The 17,471-nt window shown below is 38.2% G+C and overlaps 1 protein-coding gene and 23 non-coding genes across 24 annotated transcripts; 23 read left to right on the plus strand and 1 right to left on the minus strand.

Annotated features, from left to right (window-relative positions):
• Positions 1 to 541: 541 nt before the first annotated feature.
• LOC143471225 (uncharacterized) lies at positions 542 to 17,015 on the minus strand. Its single transcript, XM_076969633.1, has 21 exons — positions 15,941 to 17,015; positions 15,687 to 15,822; positions 15,024 to 15,249; positions 14,682 to 14,755; positions 14,360 to 14,418; positions 14,074 to 14,169; positions 13,894 to 13,997; positions 13,536 to 13,710; positions 13,307 to 13,440; positions 12,915 to 12,996; positions 12,016 to 12,179; positions 11,444 to 11,524; positions 10,561 to 10,684; positions 2,928 to 3,056; positions 2,550 to 2,662; positions 2,273 to 2,413; positions 2,057 to 2,135; positions 1,873 to 1,976; positions 1,613 to 1,731; positions 1,074 to 1,269; positions 542 to 868 (listed from the first exon to the last, which is right to left on the minus strand). The coding sequence occupies exons 1-21, from the start codon at positions 16,083 to 16,085 to the stop codon at positions 683 to 685; spliced, it is 2,667 nt and encodes an 888-aa protein (XP_076825748.1). The 5' UTR covers positions 16,086 to 17,015; the 3' UTR covers positions 542 to 682.
• On the plus strand, positions 3,227 to 3,298 carry Trnat-cgu (transfer RNA threonine (anticodon CGU)). The gene has a single exon. It is a non-coding gene; the product is annotated as a tRNA-Thr (tRNA).
• On the plus strand, positions 4,596 to 4,667 carry Trnat-cgu (transfer RNA threonine (anticodon CGU)). The gene has a single exon. It is a non-coding gene; the product is annotated as a tRNA-Thr (tRNA).
• Trnat-cgu (transfer RNA threonine (anticodon CGU)) lies at positions 4,889 to 4,960 on the plus strand. The gene has a single exon. It is a non-coding gene; the product is annotated as a tRNA-Thr (tRNA).
• Trnat-cgu (transfer RNA threonine (anticodon CGU)) lies at positions 5,181 to 5,252 on the plus strand. Its single transcript has one exon. It is a non-coding gene; the product is annotated as a tRNA-Thr (tRNA).
• Positions 5,474 to 5,545, plus strand: Trnat-cgu (transfer RNA threonine (anticodon CGU)). Its single transcript has one exon. It is a non-coding gene; the product is annotated as a tRNA-Thr (tRNA).
• Trnak-cuu (transfer RNA lysine (anticodon CUU)) lies at positions 5,767 to 5,838 on the plus strand. The gene has a single exon. It is a non-coding gene; the product is annotated as a tRNA-Lys (tRNA).
• Positions 6,061 to 6,132, plus strand: Trnak-cuu (transfer RNA lysine (anticodon CUU)). The gene has a single exon. It is a non-coding gene; the product is annotated as a tRNA-Lys (tRNA).
• Positions 6,355 to 6,426, plus strand: Trnat-cgu (transfer RNA threonine (anticodon CGU)). The gene has a single exon. It is a non-coding gene; the product is annotated as a tRNA-Thr (tRNA).
• Trnat-cgu (transfer RNA threonine (anticodon CGU)) lies at positions 6,647 to 6,718 on the plus strand. The gene has a single exon. It is a non-coding gene; the product is annotated as a tRNA-Thr (tRNA).
• Trnat-cgu (transfer RNA threonine (anticodon CGU)) lies at positions 6,939 to 7,010 on the plus strand. Its single transcript has one exon. It is a non-coding gene; the product is annotated as a tRNA-Thr (tRNA).
• On the plus strand, positions 7,232 to 7,303 carry Trnat-cgu (transfer RNA threonine (anticodon CGU)). Its single transcript has one exon. It is a non-coding gene; the product is annotated as a tRNA-Thr (tRNA).
• Positions 7,525 to 7,596, plus strand: Trnak-cuu (transfer RNA lysine (anticodon CUU)). The gene has a single exon. It is a non-coding gene; the product is annotated as a tRNA-Lys (tRNA).
• Trnat-cgu (transfer RNA threonine (anticodon CGU)) lies at positions 7,818 to 7,889 on the plus strand. The gene has a single exon. It is a non-coding gene; the product is annotated as a tRNA-Thr (tRNA).
• On the plus strand, positions 8,111 to 8,182 carry Trnat-cgu (transfer RNA threonine (anticodon CGU)). The gene has a single exon. It is a non-coding gene; the product is annotated as a tRNA-Thr (tRNA).
• Positions 8,404 to 8,475, plus strand: Trnak-cuu (transfer RNA lysine (anticodon CUU)). The gene has a single exon. It is a non-coding gene; the product is annotated as a tRNA-Lys (tRNA).
• Positions 8,698 to 8,769, plus strand: Trnat-cgu (transfer RNA threonine (anticodon CGU)). Its single transcript has one exon. It is a non-coding gene; the product is annotated as a tRNA-Thr (tRNA).
• Positions 8,991 to 9,062, plus strand: Trnat-cgu (transfer RNA threonine (anticodon CGU)). Its single transcript has one exon. It is a non-coding gene; the product is annotated as a tRNA-Thr (tRNA).
• Positions 9,284 to 9,355, plus strand: Trnat-cgu (transfer RNA threonine (anticodon CGU)). Its single transcript has one exon. It is a non-coding gene; the product is annotated as a tRNA-Thr (tRNA).
• Positions 9,577 to 9,648, plus strand: Trnat-cgu (transfer RNA threonine (anticodon CGU)). The gene has a single exon. It is a non-coding gene; the product is annotated as a tRNA-Thr (tRNA).
• On the plus strand, positions 9,870 to 9,941 carry Trnak-cuu (transfer RNA lysine (anticodon CUU)). The gene has a single exon. It is a non-coding gene; the product is annotated as a tRNA-Lys (tRNA).
• Positions 10,164 to 10,235, plus strand: Trnat-cgu (transfer RNA threonine (anticodon CGU)). Its single transcript has one exon. It is a non-coding gene; the product is annotated as a tRNA-Thr (tRNA).
• On the plus strand, positions 10,457 to 10,528 carry Trnat-cgu (transfer RNA threonine (anticodon CGU)). The gene has a single exon. It is a non-coding gene; the product is annotated as a tRNA-Thr (tRNA).
• On the plus strand, positions 12,506 to 12,577 carry Trnat-cgu (transfer RNA threonine (anticodon CGU)). The gene has a single exon. It is a non-coding gene; the product is annotated as a tRNA-Thr (tRNA).
• Positions 17,016 to 17,471: the final 456 nt, after the last annotated feature.

Below are 17,471 nucleotides of genomic sequence, written 5' to 3' on the forward strand. Positions count from 1 at the left end.
ATTCGTGCCAATTTTAGCGCTTTTTTGTTCTCTTTAAATCTAAAAATGTCCAATAAAATCACAAAGAGTTAGTTAACAAATTTTTTGACCTGAAGTAACCTTTACCAGGGTCAAAATATCGGTAAAAATTGCACTTGCAACAGGATTCGCTGTGCAAAAAGTACCGGGACCGAACTACTTTTTTTGAAATAGTACTGATTACCGGTACCGTCATACATTTTTTGTTAAGTACCGGTACTTCGATAGTACTTACAGGGTGTAGAACCGGTTATAGAAAACGTGTTTACTTTGTCTAAGCTTATTTCATAACGTAGAAATCTAAATTAAAAATAAAATACCCACTCATAATGAAATTCTGTGAGCTAACGAATTGCAACTTGGGCAGTGTAGTTGAAGAAATAAAAAAATGATTAGCTATATAATGTCATTTGAACCCGAAGGAAACCGTATAAAATTATTAGCAAGCTTGCTAAACGTAAACCCGGAGCTGAATGAATGTGTGCACCCGATGCAAACTTGAACCAGAGTAGAACCGATAAAATAAAATTTTGTAAACCCCGAACCGGAGAAACCGTTTTCCACTGCGGTTCGGCTCTCTGATTTAAGTTAGATTTACCCAACAGGTTTATTTCACAGTGACTTAAAAAATCATTGCACCCACTCAAAATACGCAATATTTAGATCATGAGTACACATCAGAAGGTTGAATGTTGGCGGTCGGAGCCGGGGTGTGTGGGGTAACACGGGAACCGGCAGTTGTCGCTCGAGAGCCTCGCGAAGGTGCCGATGCTATACGGTTCAGCCATTCTGATCCCACCGGCTGTTCAAAGTTCTTGCTTAGTTCAAATAAGTTAACCACCGATACCCTCTGCAAAAGAAGCTAAGGAAAACTGACCAAAAGTTATTGTAGCGTTTGCAGAGGGTTTGTTATTGTACGTTTACTTTTATAAGAAAATTAAAAAGCACCAAAGTTTTTCCTCAATTTCTTTGAAGGCTAAATTTGATCACATAGGCCCACAACAAAACGTTACAAGTAAAGCTAGTGTTTTCATAGCATAATTTGGCAAGGATACAGCTTTTTCTGGTAAGGGTGGGAGCTGGAAAATGGAAGGTGGTTGAGTTAGCCTCAAATCTCCAGCAGTTCCAGTTGGGTGAAAGTAAAGTTTCGCTCTAGGGTTATATACATTTCCTGATCTGGAAGGCATAAAAAGAGCCGGAAGGCTGACGTCTTGCAATGGTCCTTGAATAGTACTTTCATTTCGTTGTAGCCTACAGATAAAGATGAAAACAAATACAGTCAGTTTTGAATATAAGATTGCTATAACGCCAGAATGCATTAACCTTTTTCCCTTATTCAGAGATTCTGGTAAACTTAGATAAATGGCCACCTAAACCAGGGCCCGTCACCAAATTAGACATGGCAAATTCGGAAACTAAGGCTTGATTAGCATGATAAAATAATAAATTTATCTAATTCATGTATGTTTTTCTTTTGTCTTAGTATAATTATTCCAATACCATACCACTGTTGTGAAACTTTGCTTTGCCAGCAATCATAAACGACGACGAACCGCAGTGGAAACACTCAGGACACACTTTGGAGTATACTTACTTATATTGGGAAGCCAGTTTTTTCTCAATGTTTGCTGCGATCTGGTGCCGGATTCGCATGTCAAGTTGTTTTCTCTTTGCTATCATTTCTTCTGTCAACATTCGCATTCTCTCCCACACCTTATAACCAAAAAATTGATGTTTAGCAGAGAAAGAAAACTTCATTAAAGGACAAGTTAATTATTCCTGTACTAACAAAATCTGTGTTAATTACTCCAGATTAATTGAAATAAGAGGGCAAAAAAATTTCAAAATATTTACATTTTTCGGCAGATGAGCGCCCCAGTCCGGAAGTTGGGGGATTTTTGGTGCTCTCCAGTGCCCAACTGAAGGAGGTCTACCCTCATCTGGTGGTCGCGGAATGTCTAAAAAACAACTTGGCTTGTGTAGCAAAGAAGAAGTAATATTCAGATTTTCAAATGCAGTTTTTGTAACTTATACCTACCGGGTAATCTGGCGTGTTTAGGTAGTTGTTCTACATCTGCAAATCTAACGTCTCCAGCAGGGCCACGTGGAAGAAGTACCTTAGAACGAGATCAGTATAATTAGAAAGATGCAACAAACTTATGAAGTGTAATGTATGAACTAATTCTACCTACGTTAAATGGCCTAAGCTGGTATGGTAAGGTAATAGCAGAGATGGATGTAAAGATTTACTCACTTGTTGAGGTTGTACACTTTGCAACTTTTCAATTTCAGCCAGTAGCTCTTGAACTTTGGCGTCATAGTCGTCTTGAATTCCTTTTAATTCCAGGTCGTGCTGTTCCCGTATAACTTCTAATTCCTCCATAGGAATGAAACCCTGAAAACACTTTAAAAATAAATCACTGAAAAGAAGCCCCAAATGACGGAATAAAAGCTGAAAATAGTAATTGCTGCACGTCTTATACATAAGTTCGTTACTACAAGGTCATAAAACCTGATGTAATTCAGCTTACAGATTTATGGGATGATGATGAGGTAAATGACATAGCTGATGTGCTGACGTCATGAAATTCCCTACCCAAGATGTACATCAATTCATCTTTAGTTACCATGTTCATGTCGATACCTTCATGAAAAGCAAAATATACTTTAAAAGTCAGCAGAGCAAAAAGTAAAAACCACTCGGGCAGAGTTGAAATATTTGCAGATTTGCTGTAGCAAACTGCTGCAAATAAATTTTTTATGTCGTTTTTGCATATCTCAGTATATGTTTGAAATACTGTCTACACGACGAGTCTCTGGTTCACTGTCCTATTCAATCCTATGGCATAAATCTTATGGCTTTCCGGTTTCCATGGGCAAGCCTGCGTATCAGTCGCAAACACACACACCTGTTATCTCCTTGATGAGCTCTCGGACGCCATCGGTGTTGACTTCTACACTGACCTTCTTTGCTTTTTCCTTCTTCATCCAGTAACAAAGAAGGGGAAGTTGGCCTATGACCCCAGGGCTGTGACCACCTGAAATTAAAGCCATGAGTTAGGCATGTGGAGTATGTTGGATTATGATATAATACATGGTTCTTCAGTTCAACGAGCTAATAATAATCAATACATAGCCACTCGAAAGAAAGTGGTAATGTATGGCTATGATTGCAAACATGTAAAGCATGAAGTACCCCCAAATTCAAGCCGCTATAGCTCAGTGGTAGAGCACTGGTCTCGTAAACCAGGGGTCGTGAGTTCAAACCTCACTGGTGGCAGCTTTTTAGGGCATTGGCGGTATTCTGGAGCAAGTATTCAAAAATTATGTGTTTTTTTGCAAACGTTCGTCACAGACTAACAAATTGTAAAATTATTTTTGAAATGGCATCTTCCTATAGCCTACTTTTTTGCTATAAATATGAACCTGATTTCGGACTAAGTTCACTCCAAACACCAGTACTGAAACCGAAATTACAAACTAAAAATTTGTGTAGACATAAAAATTCAAAGAGCAAGCCTCTATAACTCAGTAGTAGAGCACTGGTCTCGTAAACCAGGGGTCGTGAGTTCACTGGTGGCAGCTTTTTAGGCTACTGGCGATTATCTTGAGCAAGTATTCAAAAGCTGTGTTTTTTTCGAAAACGTGCATTATAAGAACACAGAGTGCATTGACAAAACTTCTTTGACTTGCCGTACATTGTTGCTATAAATACGAACTTAGTATTAGACTGAGTCCATTTCGAAACACCAGCTTGATATTTGAATTAAAAGCAAAAAAATTGCACCGACATAAAAGCGTCCATTAACGAACCGCCATAGCTCAGTAGCAGAGCACTGGTAAACCAGGGATCGTTAGTTAAAAGTTAAAACCCCACTAGTAAGCACATGGGCAATATTCTGGGTTTGGTATCCAAAAGATTTTTGAAAGCATTTGTTATAGAAACAGAGAGTGGACAAAGTAGCTTTGACATAAAATCTTGCTTTTAGTACGAACTTAGTATGGGATAAATTTCATTCCAAATCACCAGTTTTGATACCGCACTTGAAAGCAGACAATTTTCATAGACATCAAAACAAACAAAAACAAGCCACTATAAGTCAGTGTTAGATCGCTGGTCTCGAAAGCTAGTGGTCGTGAATGTAAACCTCACTGGTGGCAGCTTTTTAGAGTATTGGCGAATGGCGATATCCTGGATAAAAAATTCAAAATCAGTGTTTTTCTTTCTGGAACGGACGTTGCAGAAACACAAACAATAAAAGTTTCTTTGACATAAAATATTGCTATACAATGTTATTAGAAATACCAATTGGTCTCGTAAACCAGGGGTCGTGAGTTCAAACCTCACTGGTGGCAGCTTTTAAGCGCATGGGCAACATTATGGGTTTGGTATGAAAAAGCTGTTGTTTTTAGGCAGAGGTTTCTTACAGAAACAAAGAGTGGACAAAGTTGCTTTGACAAAAAATATTGCTATTAATACAAACTTAGTTTAGGACAAAGTTTATTCCAAAGCACCAACTTTGATACCGGACTTGAAAGCAGACAATTTTCATAGACATAAAAGCAAACAAAACCAAGCCGCCATAGCTCAGTTGTAGAGCACTGGTCTCGTAAACCAGGGGTCGTGAGTTCAAATCTCACTGGTGGCAGCTTTTAAGCGTATGGGCAACATTATGGGTTCGGTTTCCAAAAGCTGTTGTTCTTAGGCAAGGGTTTCTTACAGAAACAGTAAGTGGACAAAGTTGCTTTGACAAAAAATATTGCTATTAATACGAACTTAGTTTAGGACAAAGTTCATTCCAAAGCACCAACTTTGATACCGGACTTGAAAGCAGACAATTTTCATAGACATAAAAGCAAAGAAAACCAAGCCGCCATAGCTCAGTGGTAGAGCACTGGTCTCGTAAACCAGGGGTCGTGAGTTCAAATCTCACTGGTGGCAGCTTTTAAGCGCATGGGCAACATTATGGTTTGGTTTCCAAAAGCTGTTGTTTTTAGGCAGATGTTTCTTACAGAAACAAAGACTGGACAAAGTTGCTTTGACATAAAATATTGCTATTAATACGAACTTAGTTTAGGACAAAGTTTATTCCAAAGCACCAACTTTGATACCGGACTTGAAAGTAGACAATTTTCATAGACATAAAAGCAAACAAAATCAAGCCGCCATAGCTCAGTGGTAGAGCACTGGTCTCGTAAACCAGGGGTCGTGAGTTCAAATCTCACTGGTGGCAGCTTTTAAGCGTATGGGCAACATTATGGGTTTGGTTTCCAAAAGCTGTTGTTCTTAGGCAAGGGTTTCTTACAGAAACAGAGAGTGGACAAAGTTGCTTTGACAAAAAATATTGCTATTAATACGAACTTAGTTTAGGACAAAGTTCATTCCAAATCACCAACTTTGATACCGGACTTGAAAGCAGACAATTTTCATAGACATAAAAGCAAACAAAACCAAGCCGTCATAGCTCAGTGGTAGAGCACTGGTCTCGTAAACCAGGGGTCGTGAGTTCAAACCTCACTGGTGGCAGCTTTTAAGCGTACGGGCAACATTATGGGTTTGGTATGAAAAAGCTGTTGTTTTTAGGCAGAGGTTTCTTACAGAAACAAAGAGTGGACAAAGTTGCTTTGACATAAAATATTGCTATTAATACAAACTTAGTTTAGAACAAAGTTTATTGCAAAGCACCAATTTTGATACCGGACTTGAAAGCAGACAATTTTCATAGACATAAAAGCAAACAAAACCAAGCCGCCATAGCTCAGTGGTAGAGCACTGGTCTCTTAAACCAGGGGTCGTGAGTTCAAACCTCACTGGTGGCAGCTTTTAAGCGCATGGGCAACATTAAGGGTTCGGTATCCAAATACTGTTGCTTTTATGGCAAGGGTTTCTTACAGAAACAGAGAGTGGACAAAGTTGCTTTGACATAAAATATTGCTATTAATACGAACTTAGTTTAGGACAAAGTTCATTCCAAAACACCAACTTTGATACCGGACTTGAAAGCAGACAATTTTCATAGACATAAAAGCAAACAAAACCAAGCCGCCATAGCTCAGTGGTAGAGCACTGGTCTCTTAAACCAGGGGTCGTGAGTTCAAACCTCACTGGTGGCAGCTTTTAAGCGCATGGGCAACATTAAGGGTTCGGTATCCAAATACTGTTGCTTTTATGGCAAGGGTTTCTTACAGAAACAGAGAGTGGACAAAGTTGCTTTGACATAAAATATTGCTATTAATACGAACTTAGTTTAGGACAAAGTTCATTCCAAAACACCAACTTTGATACCGGACTTGAAAGCAGACAATTTTCATAGACATAAAAGCAAACAAAACCAAGCCGCCATAGCTCAGTGGTAGAGCACTGGTCTCGTAAACCAGGGGTCGTGAGTTCAAATCTCACTAATGGCAGCTTTTAAGCGTATGGGCAACATTATGGTTTGGTATGAAAAAGCTGTTGTTTTTAGGCAGAGGTTTCTTACAGAAACAAAGAGTGGACAAAGTTGCTTTGACATAAAATATTGCTATTAATACAAACTTAGTTTAAGACAAAGTTTATTCCAAAGCACCAACTTTGATACCGGACTTGAAAGCAGACAATTTTCGTAGACATAAAAGCAAACAAAACCAAGCCGCCATAGCTCAGTGGTAGAGCACTGGTCTCGTAAACCAGGGGTCGTGAGTTCAAACCTCACTGGTGGCAGCTTTTAAGCGTATGGGCAACATTATGGTTTGGTATGAAAAAGCTGTTGTTCTTAGGCAGAGGTTTCTTACAGAAACAAAGAGTGGACAAAGTTGCTTTGACATAAAATATTGCTATTAATACAAACTTAGTTTAGAACAAAGTTTATTGCAAAGCACCAACTTTGATACCGGACTTGAAAGCAGACAATTTTCATAGACATAAAAGCAAACAAAACCAAGCCGCCATAGCTCAGTGGTAGAGCACTGGTCTCGTAAACCAGGGGTCGTGAGTTCAAATCTCACTGGTGGCAGCTTTTAAGCGTATGGGCAACATTATAGGTTTGGTATCCAAAAGCTGTTGTTTTTAGGCAACGGTTTCTTACAGAAACAGAGAGTGGACAAAGTTGCTTTGACATAAAATATTGCTATTAATACGAACTTAGTTTAGGACAAAGTTTATTCCAAAGCACCAACTTTGATACCGGACTTGAAAGCAGACAATTTTCATAGACATAAAAGCAAACAAAACCAAGCCGCCATAGCTCAGTGGTAGAGCACTGGTCTCGTAAACCAGGGGTCGTGAGTTCAAACCTCACTGGTGGCAGCTTTTAAGCGTATGGGCAACATTATGGGTTCGGTTTCCAAAAGCTGTTGTTCTTAGGCAAGGGTTTCTTACAGAAACAAAGAGTGGACAAAGTTGCTTTGACAAAAAATATTGCTATTAATACAAACTTAGTTTAGGACAAAGTTTATTCCAAAGCACCAACTTTGATACCGGACTTGAAAGCAGACAATTTTCATAGACATAAGAGCAAACAAAACCAAGCCGCCATAGCTCAGTGGTAGAGCACTGGTCTCTTAAACCAGGGGTCGTGAGTTCAAACCTCACTGGTGGCAGCTTTTAAGCGTATGGGCAACATTATGGGTTTGGTATGAAAAAGCTGTTGTTTTTAGGCAGAGGTTTCTTACAGAAACAAAGAGTGGACAAAGTTGCTTTGACATAAAATATTGCTATTAATACAAACTTAGTTTAGAACAAAGTTTATTGCAAAGCACCAACTTTGATACCGGACTTGAAAGCAGACAATTTTCATAGACATAAAAGCAAACAAAACCAAGCCGCCATAGCTCAGTGGTAGAGCACTGGTCTCGTAAACCAGGGGTCGTGAGTTCAAATCTCACTGGTGGCAGCTTTTAAGCGTATGGGCAACATTATAGGTTTGGTATCCAAAAGCTGTTGTTTTTAGGCAACGGTTTCTTACAGAAACAGAGAGTGGACAAAGTTGCTTTGACATAAAATATTGCTATTAATACGAACTTAGTTTAGGACAAAGTTTATTCCAAAGCACCAACTTTGATACCGGACTTGAAAGCAGACAATTTTCATAGACATAAAAGCAAACAAAACCAAGCCGCCATAGCTCAGTGGTAGAGCACTGGTCTCGTAAACCAGGGGTCGTGAGTTCAAACCTCACTGGTGGCAGCTTTTAAGCGTATGGGCAACATTATGGGTTCGGTTTCCAAAAGCTGTTGTTCTTAGGCAAGGGTTTCTTACAGAAACAAAGAGTGGACAAAGTTGCTTTGACAAAAAATATTGCTATTAATACAAACTTAGTTTAGGACAAAGTTTATTCCAAAGCACCAACTTTGATACCGGACTTGAAAGCAGACAATTTTCATAGACATAAGAGCAAACAAAACCAAGCCGCCATAGCTCAGTGGTAGAGCACTGGTCTCTTAAACCAGGGGTCGTGAGTTCAAACCTCACTGGTGGCAGCTTTTAAGCGCATGGGCAACATTAAGGGTTCGGTATCCAAATACTGTTGCTTTTATGGCAAGGGTTTCTTACAGAAACAGAGAGTGGACAAAGTTGCTTTGACATAAAATATTGCTATTAATACGAACTTAGTTTAGGACAAAGTTCATTCCAAAACACCAACTTTGATACCGGACTTGAAAGCAGACAATTTTCATTGACATAAAAGCAAACAAAACCAAGCCGCCATAGCTCAGTGGTAGAGCACTGGTCTCGTAAACCAGGGGTCGTGAGTTCAAATCTCACTAATGGCAGCTTTTAAGCGTATGGGCAACATTATAGGTTTGGTATCCAAAAGCTGTTGTTTTTAGGCAGAGGTTTCTTACAGAAACAAAGAGTGGACAAAGTTGCTTTGACATAAAATATTGCTATTAATACAAACTTAGTTTAAGACAAAGTTTATTCCAAAGCACCAACTTTGATACCGGACTTGAAAGCAGACAATTTTCGTAGACATAAAAGCAAACAAAACCAAGCCGCCATAGCTCAGTGGTAGAGCACTGGTCTCGTAAACCAGGGGTCGTGAGTTCAAACCTCACTGGTGGCAGCTTTTAAGCGTATGGGCAACATTATGGGTTTGGTATGAAAAAGCTGTTGTTTTTAGGCAGAGGTTTCTTACAGAAACAAAGAGTGGACAAAGTTGCTTTGACATAAAATATTGCTATTAATACAAACTTAGTTTAGAACAAAGTTTATTGCAAAGCACCAACTTTGATACCGGACTTGAAAGCAGACAATTTTCATAGACATAAAAGCAAACAAAACCAAGCCGCCATAGCTCAGTGGTAGAGCACTGGTCTCGTAAACCAGGGGTCGTGAGTTCAAATCTCACTGGTGGCAGCTTTTAAGCGTATGGGCAACATTATAGGTTTGGTATCCAAAAGCTGTTGTTTTTAGGCAACGGTTTCTTACAGAAACAGAGAGTGGACAAAGTTGCTTTGACATAAAATATTGCTATTAATACGAACTTAGTTTAGGACAAAGTTTATTCCAAAGCACCAACTTTGATACCGGACTTGAAAGCAGACAATTTTCATAGACATTAAAGCAAACAAAACCAAGCCGCCATAGCTCAGTGGTAGAGCACTGGTCTCGTAAACCAGGGGTCGTGAGTTCAAACCTCACTGGTGGCAGCTTTTAAGCGTATGGGCAACATTATGGGTTCGGTTTCCAAAAGCTGTTGTTCTTAGGCAAGGGTTTCTTACAGAAACAAAGAGTGGACAAAGTTGCTTTGACAAAAAATATTGCTATTAATACAAACTTAGTTTAGGACAAAGTTTATTCCAAAGCACCAACTTTGATACCGGACTTGAAAGCAGACAATTTTCATAGACATAAGAGCAAACAAAACCAAGCCGCCATAGCTCAGTGGTAGAGCACTGGTCTCTTAAACCAGGGGTCGTGAGTTCAAACCTCACTGGTGGCAGCTTTTAAGCGCATGGGCAACATTATGGGTTCGGTATCCAAATACTGTTGCTTTTATGGCAAGGGTTTCTTACAGAAACAGAGAGTGGACAAAGTTGCTTTGACCTAAAATATTGCTATTAATACGAACTTAGTTTAGGACAAAGTTTATTGCAAAGCACCAACTTTGATACCGGACTTGAAAGCAGACAATTTTCATAGACATAAAAGCAAACAAAACCAAGCCGCCATAGCTCAGTGGTAGAGCACTGGTCTCGTAAACCAGGGGTCGTGAGTTCAAATCTCACTGGTGGCAGCTTTTAAGCGTATGGGCAACATTATAGGTTTGGTATCCAAAAGCTGTTGTTTTTAGGCAACGGTTTCTTACAGAAACAGAGAGTGGACAAAGTTGCTTTGACATAAAATATTGCTATTAATACAAACTTAGTTTAGGACAAAGTTTATTGCAAAGCACCAACTTTGATACCGGACTTGAAAGCAGACAATTTTCATAGACATAAAAGCAAACAAAACCAAGCCGCCATAGCTCAGTGGTAGAGCACTGGTCTCGTAAACCAGGGGTCGTGAGTTCAAATCGCACTGGCGGCAATTCGGAATCTAACTCAAAATTTTGTTCCTACCTACGCCTAGTTTTATTCCCTGCAGTGGAAGATAAATTATTTCCTGGCTTGATAGTTGTTCATCCAGTGACTGTTCCTTGTTCTCATCCGATAAACTTCCATCGTGATATTTTATAGCAAATTGCTGAACATACAAAACATAAAATTACAGCTAGCTAATACTAAACAAAAGAAGCAGCATTCAGTGCTTCAACTGATTTTGCCGAACACTACGTGACATTTCGTTACCACAACAATTGCAGAGCGCTTCCAACGTATGCCAACGTGCATCTTTGTATGGCAACGAGACACAAACGCTACGAAATTTTGCCACGAGTGAGCTATGAACTCACGACGCCTGGTTTATGAGACAAGTGCTCTACCACTGAGCTATAGCGGCTTTTTTGTATATTTTTATGTCGTTTTGAATTCGGTTATGCGACGTACACGCAAAAAATAATACTTATGAGATAGTCGAAGAACAGCTGCTATGCCTGCTTTCAAGGTAATTTACGTCCCGAAAGGAACCACAAGCAGCCGCTATAGGTCAGAGGTAAAGCATTGGTCTCGTAACCCAGCGGTCGTGAGTTCAACTCTCACTGGTGGCAACTTTAAAAGGCCTTGATTGGTCGTTGCTATGATGCCAAATTCTTACAGCTAAAAAGTATCTTTACACTATACAATCTGTAAAAAGGCATCAAAAAGATTAAATGTTTAGTCAAAAAAAAAACGATCTCGACAAAGATTTTTGCTCTAACATTTTCACTGATCGCAAGAAATCCATTGGAATGCGAGCACAGTTTGCAACTCGCTATAACTCAGTGGTAAAATAGTAGTATCGTAAACCAGTTGTGATAAGACCAAGCTTCACTGGCAGCGTACAACAATACAGAACTGTTGATACCTTTTCCTGTAGTTCATCCCACGTTACGGTTACCATGGCCACCATCTTTGATTGCTCGCCACGATGAAGCGCGATACGAACCTAAACACCGAAATAGTTTGCAAGGAACAAGATGCAACTGTTATGCGACTGTCAATCAAATACCTTTTCATGTAAGCTCTAAACCTGCAAGTGACTTAATACAAATGGGGCAAAATGCTGCCAGCGGCATGTTATTTCAATGGCGACGACATGCCGCAAACTGAAAAATATCAACATGGAATTTACTCGTAACTAATTGATTTTCAATATGCACTGCAATGATATTTTTACAACCCTGTGACATCCAGTCGTTATTGTTGCGGAATCATCGCAGTGGATAACGAATATCATTTTGTTACCAGTAGCAGTAAATTATATTGCGGTACTTTTTTGTTTTAGTTATTTCCATTTTGATATTTTCCATTTTTAGAATTGTCTTCAGGCTACTAGTATTTTCTAAGGACCTTAAGCATAACACAGTTATATAGCTTTGCAAATGTTTGGATTTTTTCTGATTAAATCCACAACAACTTCAAAAGTTGACACCTTACCGCGTCTTTTGCTTCTTCAGTTATCTCGAATACAACCTCCTCATACTTAGAACGATCGATTTTTTCGGGTTCAGGCGTCACAGGCCGCTCTCCATTAGGCTTCGCCTTTTTCAGAATACTACTTGGTTTTGATTTCAGCATACTCTTAGATGGACTTGAAAGTGCTGCAATCGGAAATAACAATTAGATTACGATTTAACCCAGGAGTGGTTCACTGGTATGGAAAACCAGGCTTAGCGCTTTCAAACGTTGCAGGTAAAAGATTTGTTTTCCCACGGTTGTTGGAATTTTTCAAAATAATGGAAAAATCGGAAGTAAAACAGAGAGGCCAAAAACATTTTCAGTTCATATGAGATTTCCTTTCTACTTCGAAATCATAATTAAAAAAAAAACAATAAAAATTTTTCATATCAAATCTAACAATAAAATGTCCGCAATTGCCATCAAATTTATGGTAAGGGTCAGCCACTCTAAAGGCATGTAACAACCAGCCGCTATAGCTCAGTGGTAGAGCACTGGTCTCGTAAACCAGGGGTCGTGAGTTCAAACCTCACTGGTGGCATCTCGTTACTGCCTAAGCCCTAAGGCATTGGTTTCAGAAGACAACGAAAGCGATAGAAGCACGTACTTCACATTTTCAATGAGTTTACCGCTTCAAATGGTAATGACGAAATTTGACAAGCGAAGAGGGTTTTCTTGTTTCAATAATAAACAACGTGTTCCAAACACACTACAAATACCAATTTTTGCTTTAACAAGCATGTCGAAATCTCGGACTTGTTAAAATATAACTTCTACTTGAACACAAAGTTTTTATTTCCTCTTTCTTTCTATTTCCCCTACATCTTTGGAACGATAGATTTAAATAAAAATATCCGAGATTTTTTTACGTCGGTTACCTGGTGGACTTGAAGGCCTGCTTGCAAAACCAATCGACTTTCTACGGCCTTTGCCTTTTTTTTCTGGCGCCTTTGCCTCACCCTACAAAAGAAAAGAAACACTTTCGCTAAGCAATATCACGGAGAACTAAAATACAAACAAATAGGGCAACAGTCTAGACTCAAGACGCTTGAAGCAGTGGCGTAGCCAGAAAAATATTGGGGGGGGGCAAATATTTGATGAGTTCAAGGGAACTACAAAGTGTTTGTTTTAAGACATATTTTTAGAAAAAGGCTCAGCTTCGGAATCCAAACTTTGAAAATTGTGGGGGGGGGGGGGCATGGGCCCTTTCGCCCCTCCCTCCTGGCTACGCCTATGGCTTGAAGTAATAACGAATGAATCACGAAACTACCATTTCCAACTCGTCTGCTGGTGGTGTTTGTTCATCCGAGGGCTGTTGTGTAGTATGTGCCAACGGTAATGTAGCCGTCTTGTAGTTTTCTTTTGCAAAGCTCAATGTGCAAGAAACTTCACCACCATCATCATCTATAAACAACACATATTCCACAGGAAATGCATTACCCAATTCTGCAAAAATGTCAACAACAGACAAAAACATGATTGTACAATAATGAGACAACCTTTTAGTTGCAAAGGCCTAAACACTCGTATTGCAAGATGAGTTTCGTATTCCGGTTCATCCGTCCAAACTGCTTTTTCTTCACTCGGAGGTTTCTCTTCCTTAATTATCTTTATTTTTTCTTCCCTTTCCTCTTGCACTTCTTCGGAAACAAAACTCACACCATGTCGACGTTGCTATAGAAACAAAATTGGGTAACATATGACCTCATTTTGATCATAATTTTTACTTAAAATACTTAGCATTCAGTTGTGTTTTCACTGTATTTTAGCTACACACAGTTTTGGATGGGAGTTGATGGCCTCCATTGCTGCTGTCATATGCTTAACTAACATTGAGTTTTGTGCTATGGTGCAAACCTTGATATCTGGGCTGGTGTCTTCTACATTTCCTGTGCTGTCAGACATCTCAGACGGTATACCATCGGCTTCACTTTCTATCTCCGAGCCTGCTTGTGGTGTGCCTGGTTTTAAATATAATGTTAAGGTTTGCACTGAATTATCGTAACAGACAGAGAGTTTAGGTACAAAGGAACTAACCATCGTCTTCAACAGGTGGAGAAGCAGCAATAACAGATAGCATAAAGCGTTGTTTTTCAGTGACTCCATCATCGTTATCAATATTTTCAACATCGTCTGAAAAAACACGAGATACCAATGAGATTACATCCCAAATTTGATCTTTTGCTCAAAGTAAACATGCACATGAGTTAGTATGAAATGTCATGTAAAGAACACATCGAATCATTTAAACACATGTAACAAAAAGCAGAGTATTAAGAGTGTTTGGCTTTTAACGCAATGAGGTTAAAACATGTTAAGGCACCTTGTTCTTCATCTGACTCTTCGTCACTAAGGTCAGCATCAAGCTCTGCAAGATTGATTCTGCATGAAACCGAATATAACATTGTGAATTGTGAGTAATAATTAATAAGCACTAGAGCCAAGAAAAATGATTGCTCATTTCTAGGCCCTGTGCTTTATTATAAACTCTAGTACTTCATACTTTATTCATCGAATATAACAGTATATAATTTAAAAGTAAATAAACGCTACACAACATACCAGTTATTCTTGAATTTGTCTTTTAAAATTAAATGCTGTAAACAGGAATCATTCTATATTTTATATCTTGAATTAACACTGACCCTTCTTTTGCTTTCTTCTTGAAAGCTTCTATCATGAACTTCCATCTTCTACCGTGTGATTTGGCACTGGTAATCTTTAAAAAATATGCAAATAAAATGGGAATTGCTTTGTATTCTTGGCATAGTGGTCTAAAGATTTCATCTAGTGATCAAGCATGGTAGCAATATAGCACATCGTGCATGTACTCTAAACATGCTTTTCAGTAAGCATTATTATCCAAATGCACGTTTTAATATGTAAAGCACAATCTGCAATTATAAGAAAATGGTATTATATGGTGATGTACTCGTATGAATCGTTGCATAAAGTCAAAGATATTGCTTATTAAACTATTGAACTACCTTAGCAAAGGCTTTTTCCCAGTTCATGATTCTTTTTTCTCTATCAAGACGATGAGTGTGTGCATCAATAAGTTGTAATTTTCGAATTGCAATGTTTAGCTGACGTTGTTTGCTTTCATAATCATTATGAAGTTTCTTTAAAGCTTCACTTCGCTGTTCCCAAGGTATTGAATAGATATTGACAAGCCTGGTTAGTTCTTGGATTGGGGTGTGCAAGTCTGTTATGCTGAAAAATTATTTTCATTAACCTAAAAGTTCAAACCAAGTGATATTAAACAAACGACTCAAGAAACAAGATTCCTGACACCATGTAATAGCCTATAACATAATCTAACAATAAATATAAGTGAACGTTTTACAATAATTAGGTCACGCAGATCATTAATAAAAGTAATTTGAATAAAAGCAACAATTTGTAAAAAGATTGATTTTTTAGTTATTTAAGGTTAAATTGAATTTAGTTCAGAGTAGAAGGTAGACTTAGTTGCTATGTAATTTCTAATTCTTAAGTTAGGATATAAAAGGAAACATGAAAACTTCCCATTAACATTCTTACCAGTCCAATAATATCAGCCCAAATAGAAGTTCATAATAAGCAAAACAATTGACAAAAAAATGTATATATATAGTGGTATATATACGAAACAACATTTATGAAAATACCTCCTAAACATTTTTCCTGTAGCAAGAGTTATCGCCACCAGTAAACTTGGGGGAAGATCATGTTGCAATAATTCATCTTTTAATTCCAAAAGTTCACTAAATCCAGAATCCACTAATGACAGGCAGTTTAGTACACCTGAAAAGTCATACCAATAAAACAAATGTAGCTTTCACTCTTCTCATTATATCGATACTGAAATATAAATAAATATACTGCAATAAATACACACGAAGACAAGAAAACACTGCCTCACCATCACACAAGCAATCAAATTTATTTTGCTCTTCAATTTCCTTTTCAAGTTGTGCTGCTTTTAAGCGAGCCTCCTCTGCTTCGATAAGAGCATCTTCTTCGGGATCATCCTCTTCAACAGTCATTACAGGCTTACGGCGTTTCATGCTTACCAAATTATTTCTAAATCAACTTATGAAGCGTATCTCTGTTACTTAACCAATACTTTATTCCTTTGTTTTATTGCAGAGAACGAAAAATTGTGCAAACGAATGTACGCTTGTAAATGTTTTATCAACAATAATAATATACCACAACTAAGTGAGGAAAATGTGGTAAGGGTTTGAGAGCAAAAACGTGCATTATAGCTGAAGAAAAATGAAGGTTTAGTAATTCGGCTCACTGCCACTAAAAACAGCAGGAAGATCAAACTCAAATATAAATAACTGCACAATTAAAACATGTTACAGTAAATAAAAAAAAAATTAGGCTGGTAGGTTAGCAGAGTATTTGCATTAGTACCATGGGTTAGGATGCAACAAACCTTTTTTGTCTGGATGGTAAAAGAAAAACCTCATAACAAAACAAACTTTATCCAAAAAACAAAAGTCTCATATTAACGTGACCTGTCGAATGGGTAAAATGTAACCCTATTTATCACAGGTCAGTAACACGCCACATGTTATTACACTCAATGCAATGGCTGATGCTAGCCTAGTTGGTATTATCCTGTAATCACCAGTTCACAGCAAATGAACTAAATTCTAAGTTGAGCACATCTGAGTCATAATATTCCTGGAATGGCTGCTGCATACATCAACTTGTCACTTCCAACAAATGAATGTGAAATGCTCTTCATTCACGTTTGTCGTTTTGTACAATGCCATTAAAAGAAACAGACAGATATAGAGTCTAAAAGTATATGGGTTAGGCTATAAAACAACAACCAGCAGCTACCACAAGACTAGTTGTACATAGCACAAATGACAGGAACAGGTTTCTAAGGTTTCTAGCTCTTTCGAACCACTGTCAACGTGAAGAAAAAGTTTGAAATATAACGCTTATATGTCAGAAAAATATATGCAATCTATTTTAGTTAAGTCTAGTAATCTCTGAAAACGTTCAAACGATTCATTCACTTCGCTTTCAAACATATTGGTCGCTTTCTCTGGCGCGTTGTTTCTCTCTATGACGATGACCTCTGCTCAGTGAACCATAAATAAGGTAAAGTAAGGATGACTTGGACACAATAATTGAATTTTTTTAGGATTACTTTTCCATTAGCACTTGGTGTTTGTCGTTGCAATTTCAGTAAGCTGCTTTTCTTAAAGAAATATTTTTATTAAAAGATTTGGTCTGTATGTAGACTACGTACGTGGAATCGGCAAGTACAAACAAAATGTATGTTTGAGCAAGGTTGGAGTTACAAAAATTGTTCATGTTAAGAACGTGGAAACGGGTTAAAACCTTTTATATCCATGTCACTGCACATGATTTCACTCTTAACTATTTGTCCACACGGGATTCGTTGACATATAGCCTAGAGGTTTTCA

This window comes from Clavelina lepadiformis, chromosome 1, assembly GCF_947623445.1.
Source record: "Clavelina lepadiformis chromosome 1, kaClaLepa1.1, whole genome shotgun sequence".
Classification (NCBI taxonomy): Eukaryota; Metazoa; Chordata; class Ascidiacea; order Aplousobranchia; family Clavelinidae; genus Clavelina; species Clavelina lepadiformis.

Excerpts from the sequence above, each read along its gene's own strand:
- LOC143471225 (XM_076969633.1), bottom strand. The coding sequence starts at position 16,085 with ATGAAACGCCGTAAGCCTGTAATGACTGTTGAAGAGGATGATCCCGAA. Across the intron at positions 15,250-15,686 it reads ACAGGAAAAATGTTTAGGAG|CATAACAGACTTGCACACCC; the intron begins GTATTTTCATAA and ends ATAATTTTTCAG. Across the intron at positions 2,663-2,927 it reads GCTCATCAAGGAGATAACAG|GTATCGACATGAACATGGTA; the intron begins GTGTGTGTGTTT and ends CTTTTCATGAAG.